General features: G+C 39.1%; 1 protein-coding gene across 3 annotated transcripts in view; it reads left to right on the top strand.

Moving 5' to 3' along the window:
• The window catches only part of LOC138763737 (probable methylcrotonoyl-CoA carboxylase beta chain, mitochondrial), an 88,999-nt gene that overhangs the window by 18,013 nt on the left and 54,577 nt on the right, over nucleotides 1-16,409 (top strand). For all 3 annotated transcript variants that reach the window (XM_069938417.1, XM_069938415.1, XM_069938416.1), the window contains exons 2-6: nucleotides 559-912; nucleotides 5,554-5,750; nucleotides 8,970-9,148; nucleotides 10,223-10,303; nucleotides 13,509-13,687. In XM_069938417.1, coding sequence (XP_069794518.1) covers nucleotides 559-912; nucleotides 5,554-5,750; nucleotides 8,970-9,148; nucleotides 10,223-10,303; nucleotides 13,509-13,687 — 990 coding nt within the window. The remainder of the gene's footprint in view (nucleotides 1-558; nucleotides 913-5,553; nucleotides 5,751-8,969; nucleotides 9,149-10,222; nucleotides 10,304-13,508; nucleotides 13,688-16,409) is intronic.

The raw sequence follows: 16,409 nt of genomic DNA on the forward strand, positions 1-16,409 counted from the left end.
TGTATAAAAAGAAATGTAAAACATTAAGGATCATTAAAGTGACCGAGAAGAACACTGGGGTCACTCTTTCCTCTATTGGTGACATTCAGTGAGAACATTGCTTAATTAGGGCTCAAAAAATGATTGAGAATCCCTACCGTCTATCACACAATATCTTTGACCAGCTACCGTCAGGTTGATACAAGTTCATCAAAATTAGGACTGCCACGCAAAGACTGCTGCAGGGTGTGAAATTGATAAGTGGTATCTTGCGACCTTGGGTCTCATAGTAATGACATTGAGTAAATTATTCCAGAATATTTATTTGTATTTATTTTATATGCTATTTCTATGTATGTTATGTGATTATTATGTGCTGTATGAGAAACATGTGTCTGGACAAACGCTGTTTCGTCTGGCCATTTACGTTCAGTCAAATGATCATAAACTTGAACTTCAAATATAGCTAGCTGCAGATTTTGTATAATTATAAGGTTTTAATGTGTTAGTTTCTTGAAAAGCCATAATTTTATTTTGAATTAAAATTATATTTACATACTATTTTCTATCTATTTGTAGGCCCAGGTGGATTGCAAGTCAATTTGGTTCAGGATCTAAGTTAAATTTCAGCTTCATATTTAAAGAATATCTGAAAGTACAACAGGAAAATTGCCACAGCTATAATAGGCGACAACCCTATTATGCTTCTGAAGAGAGAAGATTATGGACAGCCAACACCTTTCTGAGAACACATATTCTTGGACAAACAATTCTGAGGATGAAGTTACTTACTTTCCCTCACAGTTTAATGTTCAATAGTTTAGTAAGAACTTGCGTTACAAAAGCCTATCCTGTTTTAAATGGGGAACTTAAGCCAATTCATCAGCATGTCTTTGAATCTAATTTGCGAAATAGTATGATCCAAAATAAAAGGTAAGGCAATGTTTCATTAAAAAGGTTTTATTCAAACTGTCAAAAAATGAGTTAATCCATCAATATATGATTAAGTCACGAAACCATACTCACATGAAGATCTAAATCTTGTTCTTAAAGAACGTCAAGTTAGCTCATCACATCTACGGTAACAGTTGTCTGCCTACACCTGGCTTTGCATTTCTTAGTGAGAGATTGAAAAAGTTAGCCTTGTTGTTCCTGATTTCCACACATTAAAAGGATCTGAAAGTGAAAAAGGAGGAATCCAAAATAAATGCTGGAAATACTCAGCAGGTCTGACAACATGTGAAGAGTGAAACTGGATGAAAAAGATTGCCCAAATCTGTAATGCCTTTCTCCCAGTCTCCCTTTACTCTTCAGTCTAATGTGGAGCTATTGTGTGTCACACTATGTAAAGTCATTAATACTTAAAACACCTATCATAAATCTACTTGAGTAACAGGTATCATAGAAGCATAATAAATAGATGTAAGCTATGTATTCTGAATGTAACATACAAGTCCCTGCAACTGTAAGATAATATTTTTGAATGCATTATCCAGACAGCAATTATCATTCACCAAAAAGCATGATATCAATTCCTATGGAATTTGTTTGTATTTTTCATATTTCACTAAGGAAAATTGATTTCATTCAGGGATTATTTTCAATTTATGTGAGACTCAATGCTGTGAAAACACATCTACAGCCATGACTTTTTAAGATGTTCTGTTAAGACAGAAGACAATAGTGGTGACACATTCACATGTGATTCAAAAGGATCTGGGTTCAAGTTCCAATTCAAGTACTTGAGCACAAAAGTCCAGATTGAAACTCCAGTGTAATACTGAGAGTGTAATCATGCAGATGAAAATAAAAAAGGTTGAGAACTGGACAATTTTGGATATGTTGTCTTTTGGATGAGACATTGTGACACTATTTACAAGAAGAAGTGAGTTATCCCCAGTGGCCTGACCCATAACTATCCCTACATCAATTTTACTAAAAGTATATTCTTCATTGCTGATGGCAGGGGTTTGCTGCATTAGTTAAGTACTGCATTTCTTGTATTATATATCAATGCTGTAATGGTTATTCAGCCCTTTTAGAATGTACTTAAAAAGGTGTTCTTGGTACAAAAATGCCTTTCCTTAAGATATTCCAATGGCTACATTGAACAGATAATTCTGATCATTACAGTGACACTGAAGACATGGGCTTATATGGGAGGTGCTGTGGTTGAAGATTGCTGGGAGACTAAGGAAAATTCTCATGGTCGAGGAGCAACAGAAGTGATTACAGGATTAGGAAGCTGTGGAAGTGTAATTGGAAGTTTTTGAGCACTAAAAGAAGATTGTAAGACATAGGAAGGTCAATTGGAACTCGTGGGTTGTGAGTTCCAACATATATTAATTATTTTAGAGTATTATGGGAATTGACATTGTCATTATAATTGACATTATAGAACATTCTTTTGAAAAGGACCCAAGAGAATAGGATCAAATAGCCCACTGGTTTCTTTTAAGCTGAAAGTTGTTTTCCCTTGTCAAGATTCCTTCTACCTTTTTACCATCAGCTGATTCCTATTTTTGTTTTATTTGAACATTTTAGCATAATTTTTATGCTCATTGAAATTATGACACATTTTTTGTTTCAATTTTCTGATATTCACTCTTACTATCCACTATTGGTGGATTTTGTAAATTGCCCTCTTTATAAACTGATATTTTTATCAATTAAATTTTATACAGGCACCTAATCTTTTATCCAGGATTCTAAAAACCAGCAACCTCCAAAATCTGGCTCTTTTTTCGGTAGATGACACCTGCTCATCAAAGATGGAATTTGATGCCAAACATGTCCTGATGCAATCCTTGCTCAACTTCTGTGTATCCCGTCATGTTCTGCAATGCTAATTAGCATATCATTACTTTATAAGTACCCTACCCGTTGAGCATGACCTTCGCTCAACTCATGTTGGAATATCCTGTGTCATTCTGCTACTTTATAAGTGCCTCCAAATCGCTGTATACCGGCACCCATCCAGTGTCGCAGCATTTTCAGTTGGCCTGGCAGCAGTGGCTCAATGGCTGTCATTACTACCCATAATCCCCCATGCAGCTGAAACTGCTGTACCAGGGCCAGTTCAGGGAAACCGAGAAGGGAGCCATTCCCTTGGCACTGGTACAGTGGTTGGGGGGGGGGGGGGGTGAGGGAGAGAGAGAGATGGCAGTGAATCGGTCAGTCGGGCAGGGTGGAGAGAGACAGCAGCGCGACTCGGGGTGGGGTGGGGGAGAGATGGCAGCTTGACCCTTGGGCGGGAGGTGGAAGAGAGAGGGCAACATGACTCGAACGGGCGAAGGTGGGGGGAGAGACAGCAATGTGACTTGGGTGAGTGAAGGTTGGGGGGAGAGGTGGCAGCGTGACTTAGGTGGGAGGTCTTAAAGGGACCGAAATCAAAATGATGCTGAAATCTGGAAGATTCCAAACAACGGCAGGTGTCCATCCTGATGATCCCGGATAAAAGGTTAGGCACCTATATTACAATTCATAAGTTCATTATGTAATTAGATTGCATATATGAAATGTTGTACAGCATTAAAATTATTCTGATTTAAAAAAAAATCAAAATATAATTCCAAAATTGGTGTTTAACATCAATATTCTGTATATTAACAATAATTACCCTTTTCAATATTAAAAGCAATGTGTGAACTGACTGGAAAAAATATTTGTTTACTATACTCTTTTCGTGGTGCTGATGACAATACTCCAAGATGGCTGGAATTACATGATGAGTCCAATTGAGATTACTGGGTGAACTGGAGCAGGGACTTCTATTGGATTTTACTTCATATACATTTTTCAGAGCTGGTATCAGGACAAGTAAGGTTGTGATTAACTAACTGAGAACATACGTGGATCAAAATGAAGTCATCCAATCTGTCTTATTCTAGTATTTTGTGGCAAAATGTAGCCCTTGGTTATAAATTAATAAAGAATTAGAGTAAAATCCCTGTTATCCACACAGAGTGGGGAGAGTGTGGAACGAGCTGCCATCTGAAGTGGTGAATACGGGGTCAATTTTAACATTTAAGAAAAAATTTGGACAGGCACATGGATGGGAGAAGTATGGAGGGCTATGGACTGGGTGCAGGTCAGTGGGGCTAGGCAGAAAAATGGTTTGGCATGGACTAGAAGGGCTGAAGGGGCCTGCTTCTGTACTGTCATGTTCTATGGTTCTATCTAGAACATAACCAAACAGCAGTCTCAAGCAACCAGCAAAATAAAAACATGTAAAATTAATGGGTAAAAAAATAAAGAATTTTAAAATTAGTGCACCACAATATTAGTTCTCCATTCACTCAACACACAGTCTCGAGCAACTGGCAAATTCACTTATCCGGCATCTACCAATCCCCGTTGGTGCCGAATACCTTGGATTTTGCTGTATTTTCTGAATTGTTCTTATAATATTTTATAGTTATCTGTCTTTACAGGATTTAATTCTATGGACAATCTGCTGGAGGAAGTCACCAGCTTCAGTGGTAGAAAAAGAAAAGAACATTTGATATTAAAGCACAATGCTGGAGAAGCTCAGCATGTCAAATAGCATTCCCTATATAGGAAAGATAAAGATATACAGGTTGTACCTCTCTAATCCAGCGCTCTGTGGCCTACATGTTTTGAATCTGCCACCATTAGTTTGTGGATCTGTTTACACTGCAGCCAGGTGTTTTGGTGATACGCGCTTGGTAATTTCTTATATTCACCTGTATTTTAGCCCTTCAGGATGTCATCCAAGAGACTGAGAGGTGCAGAAGATGGTGCTAGTGCTAATTAGTATTCCCTTAGGGAATACGGGGTCAATTTCTATTTTCTGGCATTTTCTGTGGATGGCAATGGCCAGGTCCCAATGTCGCTGGATGGAAGAGGTACAACCTACATAACCAATATTTCAGGCCTGATCCCTTCATCAAGGTATGAACAAAATGTAGACAGGTGTCTGAATAAAATTATGGGGGGAGGAGTTCAGGCTCACAGGCAAGAGGTAATAGGCAGAGAAGGGTGGGAGGGCATAACAGCAAACGGGGAGGGGGAATAGTTCTGTGAATAGGGGTAGAAAGGAGGAAATGAGACAGAGGGATAGGGAAAAGAGGGAGAATGGGGAGTGGTCTAGCAGAAACCAGTGGTCGATGTTATGCCATCCGGTTGGAGAGTGCCTAGACGGAATATTAGGTGTGCACCTCCAATTTATGGGTGGCCTTGGTTTGGCAGTGCATGAGGGGTTGATGAAGGGTCTCAGCCCAAAATGTCAATCATTTATTTCTCCAACTGATTCTACTTGATCTTCCAATTGCATTTAGCTTTATATTTCAGGATCTGCAGTTTCATTTGTGGTTTCATTTCTGTTGATGTTTGAAGGACTCCAGCATTGCATGATCAGTTGAATTGTGATTGTCGTGAGTTAGTTAATTGGGGATGTTGTGGTTAAACTTGACTTTAAATGGCTTTCACTAGAAAATGAACAAAACTCTCGCTTGGGAATCCAATTCAATCCTGTTCCACACCCCCACATTTCTTTTGCACATATGTTCTGATGTGAGAGATTTTGTATCAATAGTATGCTTCTTGAAACAGGTATTTGGAGCTGAAGAAACAGGCACTGAAAGGTGGAGGTGAAAAAGCAATTCTGAGGCACACCCAGAGGAATGAAAAACTGTTGGTCCGAGAACGTTTACGGTTGCTTCTGGACAAAGAGGAGATCCTGGAACTGTCTCCTTTTGCTGGTCTGGGAATGCCATATGGAGATATTCCTGCTGCAGGGTGCTTAACTGGTATTAATATTTAGGTCTCATTTTCATAAAGGAGCAATATAAATGTTAGTCTGATATCTCTGAAGCCATTTTTTAAATTTGATTTTAAAATTACATTATTTTCTTCACCTTTAATAATTGGCATTCTTCCTTTCTGATTGTATCAAAAATGCATTTCCAATTGCAAAATTCTCTCACATATTGGTGGATTATTTTTGTAACACTGATTGTGAAAATAGTATTTAATCTTGCAGATATATGTTAATTAATGCCAACTACCAAATCGAAAAGGATGAATGTTTTTAACGGCTTCGCTTTCAAACTCCAAACCCTATTGCCTTTATGCCTTAATTTTTCATAATTTGTCTGCTTCTGATGAACTCTTCCTCACCCATGTTGTTGTTCTTGCAGTAATGTAGGTTCCTTTGCTTTGGCACTGTATTTTTCCATTTTCTTTTGTGTCTTTACCTTCTATGAACTTGTATGGTTCATGAAACTCACTTGCTGATTCACTAAAAACTACACATCACCTATCCACCCATTGTATTTGTAACTGGTTTCTTCTTTGCAGATACAATCCCACAACCTTTCAAAACTGCCACTTTTACTCTAATTCTGCAAATAGTCTGTATTTGTGTTAAAATCTAATATCACTTTACCCACCCATTCCTTTCCAAAGGTCTTAAATGTCTTTTCTGACGTGGTAATAATCTAAAGAAACAGTTCTTTACAATTTAACTTTAGTAACTTTGGGAGGCATGGTTAGCATGGCAGTTAGAGCATGCTATTACAGCACCAGTGACCCAGGTTTGTGTTTGGTGTTGCCTGTAAGGAGTTTGTACTTCTCCCCAGGTCTGTGTAAGTTTCCTTCATATGCTCTGGTTTCTTCCCATCCTTCAAAACGTGGGATTGTAGGTTAATTGGGGTATTCGGGTGGCACAGGCTTGTGGGCCAGAAGGGCCTGTTACCGTGCTGTATGTCTAAATTAAAAAAAAACTTTAGGTTATAACAAAGCATTTAAAAGCCAATTAACTAATCTAATCTTGAACTATAAAATAGGAAATGCCTAACTCTGGTACTGCTCTACTATCTCTTTTGATGTCTCTACAGCCATTGACATCTTTGACCACATGAGCATTTTTAAATGCCTTTCATGTGTTGTCCATGTCAGTAGGAACTATCTTTCTATGGCTGCTTCTCTCCCCATGGCTCTTACCGGAGTTGTTCTAAGATATGTCTTGGACATCTACAGTCCTCCCCATCCTCATGCTGCAACATAATAACATGGGTTGATTTCCATATATGGATGCTGATATCAAACCTACTCTGTATCATTTATCTCTGTTTCTCTATAGCCTGTATTTTCAGTCAGCTTGTTCAACTTCCAGCTTTTGTCAGTGCCAGATTTGAGTAATCTAATGTTTTTCTAGTGGGACTCCATTTCTTCCATCATCAATCAACTTAATTTCATTGAACTGATGGAACTGGATGCTCATGGGATACTTTTCATCATGGAGGTGCTATGTTGGTGCAAATTATTATATTTGAGTCTCAAGAACAATACCTAGGAACATTTCACTTTTCAGTTCATTTCTGCAAAATTAATAAAATGCAAATTTTATTGGAAATATTTGGGATATCGGGCACGAAAAGTGGTCTTATGGAATGATGGAATTGAATTGCCATACATTTCTCTTCTAGGTTTGTGAGTTATTTTGGACCAACAAGCATTAGCTTGGTTACATAAGAGATGGTTTGATGCTCTCCTTAAACCCAGTCCACAAATGATAACAATATTCACTGCTAAAATAGAAAATAAAATAATATTAATAATGACAGCTCAAAAGGATATTGTAATGGTTTGTAATTATATTGAAAAATGTAGTGATTTTTCTTTTCAATATTCTTTTCAATGTGTATTTCCATATTGATTCTATTTATATTCCATATAAATAATCCAAATTAGGAATAATGATTATTTCCTACTCCAAATTTCACTCTAAAGTCTCTTGCTTTACTATGGGTTTGGTAAAACATCTGGTCTAAGTAGGGTGGTAAAAGATTCAGTTTTGTAAGAAATAGAACCAAAAATAGTCAACGCAGCTCCTTGACTCTTCTCTACATTTCAATAAAAATAATGGCTGAACTTTCCATAAACTATACATTACTGCTCCATGTCTATGTCCTTTGATTTCTTGAATGCCCAAAATCTATTGTTGATGCTTCAGTTAACCTGTGAATCTTCAGACTGAGGAACGGTAACTGTCAGCTTTGTCAATAGTGTGTATCAAGAGATGTAGGTCTGGCTCAGTTGTGATGCCCTCTAATAATTAAGATAATTCATTTTTGGAATTCTTTCTGAGTGAAGGATGATAACATTATTGCACTTGTAAAAATTATTTATCAATGCTGAAAAGGAAATAAAATTTTTTAAAAGTTGTCAATATAAACAAGAACATTAAATAGTAAAATAATGATTCAGCTATTCCCAAAGTTGGAAGGTGCTTCTCCAGAATGCTCAGTATTGGCAATATTAAATTGAATGGAAATTTTGATGAAGCGCAAAATTCTTCTCAATTAATTTTAGTCTCTTGCATATCAGGACTGTACGAAGTAATAAACAAGTGGGTTGGGTTGAGCCAACATATGAGTTACAGTTGAGACCAAAGTGCAAAGTCTATTTCATAAGAACTAATGTCTGAGTGTTCCTTATAAATTATGTGCAATTATTACATGTCAGATCAACTGTTGTGTAATATGCTGAGAAGGCCAGAAGAAAATAGTTTCAAGTTATTTATGAGAAGATGAAGCTAAAGAGAGGTTCTATCCCAAAAATTGAAACATGGACCATATTTTTCATTGTTACAACAAAATTGCTATTCGTTATTTGAAAATTCTTAACTGTTTAAGCTTTGTCTTGGTGTTTAATTTAAACAAAAGCAAGAAGAATTATGTTCAATTTGTCTTGTAGGCAAATGTACATGTTGCCTTGTCCAAGAATAAACTGGATTGCAAGAACATTGGGATAGTATCATGACTTACAGTTTGATATTCACATTCTGCATTTATACTTGGAGACAAACAGTACTAAAATGCTTTGCCTATTTTAGCTTCTCTTTGTTTAGACAAGGGACTAATTTGGTTAATGCTTCAGGAGATCAATACTAACATGAATGATAATCTGGCTTTCATCAGCTAATTCTGTTTTGTTATAATTTATAATACATTTGTTTCATATAGGAATAGGTAAAGTCAGTGGAGTATGGAGTGTTTTCATTGCTAATGATGCAACAGTCAAAGGAGGAACAGTTTACCCAGTCACAGTGAAGAAACAACTGAGAGCCCAAGACATTGCAATGCAAAACAGATTGCCTTGCATATATTTGGTCGACAGTGGAGGAGCATTTTTGCCACTTCAGGTAGTGTACTTCATGGGCCGTTTACATTCACGTGCCTTTATAGGGCATTCACAAGATTAAGATCTCTTGTTCACTTTGTCAGAGTAAATTTGACATCTTCTTAACCTTGGTTTGTTTTAAACCTATTTGGAGGACCATTTTTTGGTCCCATATCTCTTAGGCCTCACCACCTCAGATTGGTAGTATTAGATGATGCACCCACATGTTCTGTAGGCAGTTGTTAAGGGGAGGTTTTCTAAAATACCCTCTGTAACCAGAGAGTGTGTGGGTTATAATGCCAATTACAGTAAAAAAACTGTTTAAAAATATGGAACAATGTCCCTGAAGGATTGATCTGTCAGCCATAGCTCAGAGATGAGCATATTTGTTGCTGACAGCATTTTAATTGCAAAATTCTGTATTAGCACTGCAGTGCAGGAGGAGATGCTGTCTTTTTAATGAGACAATAACATGAGGCACCATCTATTATCTTCGATGGAGGTGAAGGATCCCATGGCGTGATGTCCTGACCAATGATTAACCCCTAATCGATATCCTTAAAACCGAGTATCTTGTCATTATGGACATTGTTGTCTGTGGGAACATGCAGTTTGCAAATTGGCTGCAACATTTCTTATATAAGAGTGACAATGGTTGAAAACTAGTCTGCTAGTTATAAAATACTGTACATTGAATGTCCTGAGATTTCAAAAGATCCAGTTTAAATGTGTCTATTTTTCTGATAATTTTATCAAATGCTACATTTGTATAAAATACATTTTGCTTTCTGATTTGGAACTATTATTACTCCCACTAATCTCTCTTTCTTTTTCTTGTGAAACTAACAATCAGTAGATCAAGTGTTGAATATGGCGCATCCTCTTACTAGTATGAAGTCCAGAGACATATGAAAACATAGCAGGAATACAATGGTCCAAAAGCGAACCAGAGCACAGCTCGGCTTTGGACTGCTTTTACTTCACAATGTACTGGAACATTTCTTTCAAAATACATTGATAAGATAATATCTATTTGAATGATTTTTTTCTAGAGGTTGGACATATTAAATAAATTGTGCATGTGTATCCTTTTCAGGCAGAGATATTTCCTGACAAAAATCATGGAGGTAGAGCATTCTATAATGAAGCGATCATGTCAGCTGCAGGTATTCCTCAGGTAATTCAGTTTTCATTTGTGTGCTCTTCTATTCTGTTCCTTTTGAATTGCATATTGTGGAGATTATTTCAACATTAAGGTTATTTCAAGATTGAGGGCAAGAGTTTGCTCATAGATATAAAGGCTTGGACTGCATGAGGGGTGTGAGGAGGGACATTCCACCCAACAAAGAAATAAAACATATAATTCTTTTGTACATTGATGATGTCTTCTGGTCAGTTACCTCCTTCCTTCCACCACAGATTTTTTAACCCAACAGCAGATTGTCTGTAGAATGCTCTGGTTTGACATTACAGTTTGAATCATTATTCACTGAATCAAGCATTTCCTTACATTCGATTACATTTAATTCCCAAATATTCCATTAGTGAAATATTTGAGTGGTTATTACACAGGGCACTTCCCTCTGTGTCCGTGGGAGATCTTATCCTGCAACCTTTCCCCATACTCAACTTCATTGGGCTTCTTCAGGTGCATTCTCCGCCAAGAATGCGCCTGCAGAAGCGGAAGCAGCCCTTTGAATTGCCGTTAAGGTGGCAGCGCTGAAGGGACAGATGCACCTCTGAGTGCACTCTGGCTCCTGTCCCTTCGGGCTGTCAGGTTTGGGATGTCTGGCTGTCAGAGCTGGGACAGTTGGTGCAGGCTATCAGCGCGGGGACATCCCATGCAGATGTCCCCACACTGACAGTCTGCGCCGGCCGCCCCACAGTGTGGGGACTCATATTGGGCTGTTGGGAGAGAGCAGGACAGCGGTATCGGTCGTTTTCAGATGGCTGCATTTATGTGCCGGGGTGGACACCTCAGTGCTCCAGTGATTATCCCTCCGGGAGGAGGGTTACAAAGTTCACCTCACAGGCGCCTCCTGCGCTTTCAAGTGCCTCCCGACAGCTGCATATTGGCATAATATGCGGCTTTACGATCGGGGATTTTGGCCTATTACCCTTTAGCATGGTCTTCTTCATCTTAGAATACATAATCAATTGCAAATAATGTCTTTGAAGACCCATCAAGGTTTGAATAATAAGGGGATTGAATTCAGGAGTAGAGAAGTCATGTTGCAACTCTACAAATCTCTGATAAGACCACACTTGTGTTCCGTTCTGGTCACCTCATGATAGGAAGGATGTGGAAACTTTGGAGAGGTTGCAGTGGAGATTTAGCAGGATGTTGCCTGGATTAGGAAACAAGTCTTATGAGGCAAGGTTAGCAGAGCTGGGACTTTTCTCTTTGGAGCATAAAAGGATGAAAGGAGACTTGATAGAAGTCTACAAAATTATGAGAGGCATAGATAGGGTGGACAGCCAGCACCTGTTTCCCTAGGCAGGATCAGCAAATCCCAGAGGACATGTGTACAAAGTTAAGAGAAGGAAGTTTAGAGGAGATATCAGGGATAGTTTCTTTTACACAGGGAGTTGTGGGTGCCTTAAATCCCTTGCCAGCAATGGTGCTGGAGGCTGAAACATTGGGGGCATTTAAGAGACTCTTAGACAGACACATAGATGAAGGAAAAATAGAGGGTTATGGGGTAGGGAGAGTTTAGTACATTTTTTTAGGAAGGAATATATGGTCGACACAACATCAAGGGCCGAAGGGCCAGTACTGTGCTGTATTGTTCTATGACCAGGTTCTTTCCTTCATTCCCAATTACTAGTTCACCTTGCCTATTCTCTCCAGGCAATTCTTGCTGTATGTTCCAACTCCCCTGAACCAGCACCTGGAGGTAATCTGACAAGGGCAAATAATCAGTGAGACTGATAGGTGAAGTTGCAAAAGAAAATTCCTCATTTGTTGCAGTTGATATTTGCTCCAGTTTAACTGGTTGCAGATATTCAGCAATTGCAGACTGATTGTGGATCCACGTACAGGGAGGGCTGGCTTGAGTTCTCTGAATGCTTGGGATTATCAACACTGGTATTCATCAAAAGAATCAATACAACACACATGCATGACAATGGGGAGGGTTCATCTTTGACTGACTGCAGATTTGAATAGGAAGTTTTCTACTTCAGGCCTGTTGATGCACTACTGATGAATGTGTAGAAGAGTTGTATACGATTGAAGATTCCTTCCCAAAAGCCCATGCATTCACCAAGCATGTGTTTGATGTCCTTTTTGATGTGTTTGATGGTCTTTGCTGCAGATGTAATTGTCCACCCATCTTCCTTCTCTTAACTTTGTACACATGTAATTGTATCCCTGAACAGCCAAGGCTGTTAGGTATCTTCCTGTAAGGTATGGTATTGATTTGATTTAGGTGGATTACCTGCTCGAGAGCAGACTTGATTTGAAAAGAATGTTGTAATCCACATTTACCATTAAAATGGGACCCTGATTTCTGATTTATTCTCTTTCCCCCTGAAACATCTGTAAAGAGACACCCAGCCCAATCCCATCTTTCAATACTTGGTCTGTAGCATACGAGTCATGGCTCTTCAGACTTTCTTTCAAATACTTTAAAAATGTGATGAGAGTTTCTACCTCTGCCATTTTTTTGGGTATTGAATTTCTGAACCATGCTACTCATTAGATGATTTTCTTTTGCCCATCTCCCTTCTAATTCTTTTCTCAATTTTATTTAAATATTTTATTTCATCTCCCAGTTAATGATACCATGGCATCAGGCTGCTATTTTTGCTGTTTAAGTAGGTCTCTGTCTTTCTTATTTTGATGAATTGAGTTATTCTGGTTATAGTTTGATTTATTGGGAATGCAGCACAGTACCAGTTTTTGAAGGTTTTAACCCTTTGCCTAACAATTTCAGCATGTTGTTGAGAGTTAAAATCAAGACTGGAATTATGTTTATATGGATATTTTTGTGGCAGTGCAAAACATTTACGAATCAGTCACCAATGACTGTTCCAGTAGTACTTTCCAGAGACTTTTAAACATTGTCACTCACTCTTATAATACCAAAAATGTTGCAGCCAATTTACACCTGTAATTACAGTATATCTCATAGTTTTGTAGAAAATATTTATCAGAAAATAAAATCAGTCAGGGTATTAAACAAAACACCAGTTCACTATCACAGGTTGCAGTACTGTCTAAAGACGGTCTCAGTATTTTCAGAAAAGAGGGAAAGGAAGGCTATATAGAAAAGTAGAAAAGCAGTAAAAAAAAGGACATGTATGTTTGCTATTAAGGAATGTATTGAAATCAGTGTTGATTGAATACAATCACTTCAATTTCTCGATGTATCCTCTAGGTGGCAGTTGTGTGTGGTTCATGCACAGCTGGTGGGGCATATATCCCAACCATGGCAGATGAAACAGTAATGGTAGACAAGATTGGGACAATATTCCTTGCTGGACCTCCTCTAGTTAAAGCAGCAACAGGGGAAGATACTAACCCGGAAGAGCTGGGGGGTGCAACTCTACATGCAAAGTAAGTATCAAAATGAGACCATTCCTGAATTATGAATGACTGACTTTTTTCCTGCCCTGTTTCCTTGCCGACCTGTTTGTGCATGGCCTCATGCACTGCCAGACTGAGACCTCCTGCAAAATGGAGGAACCACACCTCGTATTTGATCTGAGTATCCTCCAACTGGATGGCATTAACAGCAACTTCTCTGGTTTCTGTTAGCCACCTGCCTCCATGTCTCCTTTCCTGTAGCTCCCTCTGTTTTTCTCTCTATCTCGGCCCTTTCAGATAGGACAAAAGTCCAAATGTAAAGGCAGAGAACCTCTATCAAAATGCATAACCACGCACCTCCCTGAATGTACGGAGGCCATCTCCAAGCCGTGTAATCCAAAACCTCTTGGAGAGGGATAATCAGTGGAGCCAAGCGCTCCGCCGATTGATCTGAATGCACAGCCACACTAAGCAGCTGTTTAGGGCGGGCTGATAATGCCATCAGGCCACAACCCATCACCCCACTCATCCCTCTCCCTCCAAGTCAGGGGCGGCAGGGCAGCGGGAGCCCTCGGGGCAGCGGGGATCGTTGGGGTCAGCGGGAGCTGTCAGCGGGGGCCGGCGGGGCAGCAGGGATGTCAAGGCAGTTGGGGCAGCGGGAGCTGTCAGTGGGGACCGTCAGGGCAGCGGGGGCCACAGGGCAATGGGTGCTGTTAGCGTGGTCTGGCGGGGCAGCGGGAGCTGTAAGCGTGGGCCGGCAGGGCAGCGGGAGCTCTCAGCTGGGGGCAGCAGCCTGGGTCAGCCACACCGGGCCGTTCCATCTTCAGAGCTGCTATTTGCGGCTCAAAACTCGGCAGAGCAATGGCCATCTTCCCTACCTATAATCCCCCATGCAGCTGGAACTGTTCTGGGTTCCAGCTGCCTGGGGGATTGTGGGTAGGGAGACAGCCATTGCTCTGCCACATTATTATGACGGGTGGCGCTACGGCACCAATCGCCCTACCTCTGTCATATCCGGAGGGCACTACAGGCGCCTCTGGTTATGAATGAGACGCTGGAGCAGCCTTTTAGGGCTGCTGTCTGAAAGGTAAGTACTTAGTTTTCCATCTGCTCCTGTAGCTGGCCTCAAGGCAGAGGCCTGACATGAAATGGCCTTCTGTCTCTCTGTCTTTGTCTCTCTCTCTCTCTTTCCCCTTTTCCCTCTGACTCCTTTACCCTATCTCTGCCCCCTTCCCTCTATCAACTCTCACCTTTCCTTTCTCCTGCCTCCTCTCCATATCCAATTATCACCTTTTGTCTGTTGGTCCATATGCCTCCTTCTGCCATTTCTTTTATTCAGCCGGTGCCTGCTTTTTCTCAAAACTTTAAGAAGGGCTCAGGCTTGAAATATCAGTAATATATCTTTTATCATTTATGAATGCTGCAAAACCCGCTGATTTCTTCCAACATTTCTGCTTTTTTACTACCATCACAGCGTCTACAGAATTTTGTGTTTCATTTGACTGACTTCTGGAAACTTGTAAATATCAATGAGCTTACATAATGTAATCAAATTCAAAAGTCTGTTGGATACATTCATTGGTTCTATGAACAGCGAAACTAGTTTCCCCTCTCTCTCCATATAGTCATTGCTCTTTTGTGCTTTTGATGTCATTTATATCAAGACTGTGAAGGTGTAGTTACTACATCGAGTAATTTCTGACTTGTGTGAATATTTATTATCTACCTTGTGTATTTATTGTCTTTTTAACTAATTAAGCTTACTGTTATGGTTCTTTTTACAAAAATCTGTTTGGCTTCAGCAAGTAAGAATTTTGGTGTCTATGTACATTGTACAAGGTGTATGACAATAAACATTATGTAGTGATTATGGACAAAATAAACATAAGCAGAAAAACAAAATTAATTTGTTATTCACATCTGTATATATTTTAGCTTGATGAATTAGGTAATTATTTGAGCTTGCAGGCATTTGTTTTGGATATTTGGATCAAGAAACTTGATTGCTGCTTCAATTGTTCACTAAAATTAGATTTCCAAATATTAATTTCTCATTAAAATTATATTCATGTATCATTAGAGAATGGACATAATTTTCAAAATGTTTGATAGTAATTTTGCAGTATTTCAAGTTTAATCACCTTCACAAAACATAATGTCTAATTTCAGAAACAATGATTGTGGATAACATGGTGATAAAGCGCAAAATATATTCAGATTTTGATGTGACACTATCAATATTCAGACATGAGGGGAAGTCATCTGACATGACATGCTAGAGGGGCTTAAGAAGTGGAAGAAGATTGAAAGGGAAAGTAATGTAATCTAAAATTGATGGACTGAAAACTATTAAGATAAACAAATAATGTTGAGGAAGCACTGCTCAATGGTAATGAATTTAATAAACCAATCCAGCAGTCCTTTTCTTTGGTCAGTCATTCTGAATCTCACCACCATTTTAACTGGTGAGATCTTTTTATTGCTGGGCAGACCAGAACCTGATGGAGAAGATTCAGACAACTTGAAGGGAAAGGGAGGTGGCAATGAATTAATTTGCCTTGAAGAGGTTAAAGATGAGGCTGAGTGTAGTGAGTCAACAGTTGTTCTTAATCTGGTGCAGTGATGAAGCCATGGAAAAGGAAGAAAGGAGAGATGAACCTTTTTGTGTCACTAGACTTGGAAAAAAGCACGAAAGTAGTGTGATCAGTGATTTAATTAGGATGAGGTTGAGGGAGCAGGGTGAATCTGAATA

This window comes from Narcine bancroftii, chromosome 5 (assembly GCF_036971445.1).
Source record: "Narcine bancroftii isolate sNarBan1 chromosome 5, sNarBan1.hap1, whole genome shotgun sequence".
NCBI lineage: Eukaryota > Metazoa > Chordata > Chondrichthyes > Torpediniformes > Narcinidae > Narcine > Narcine bancroftii.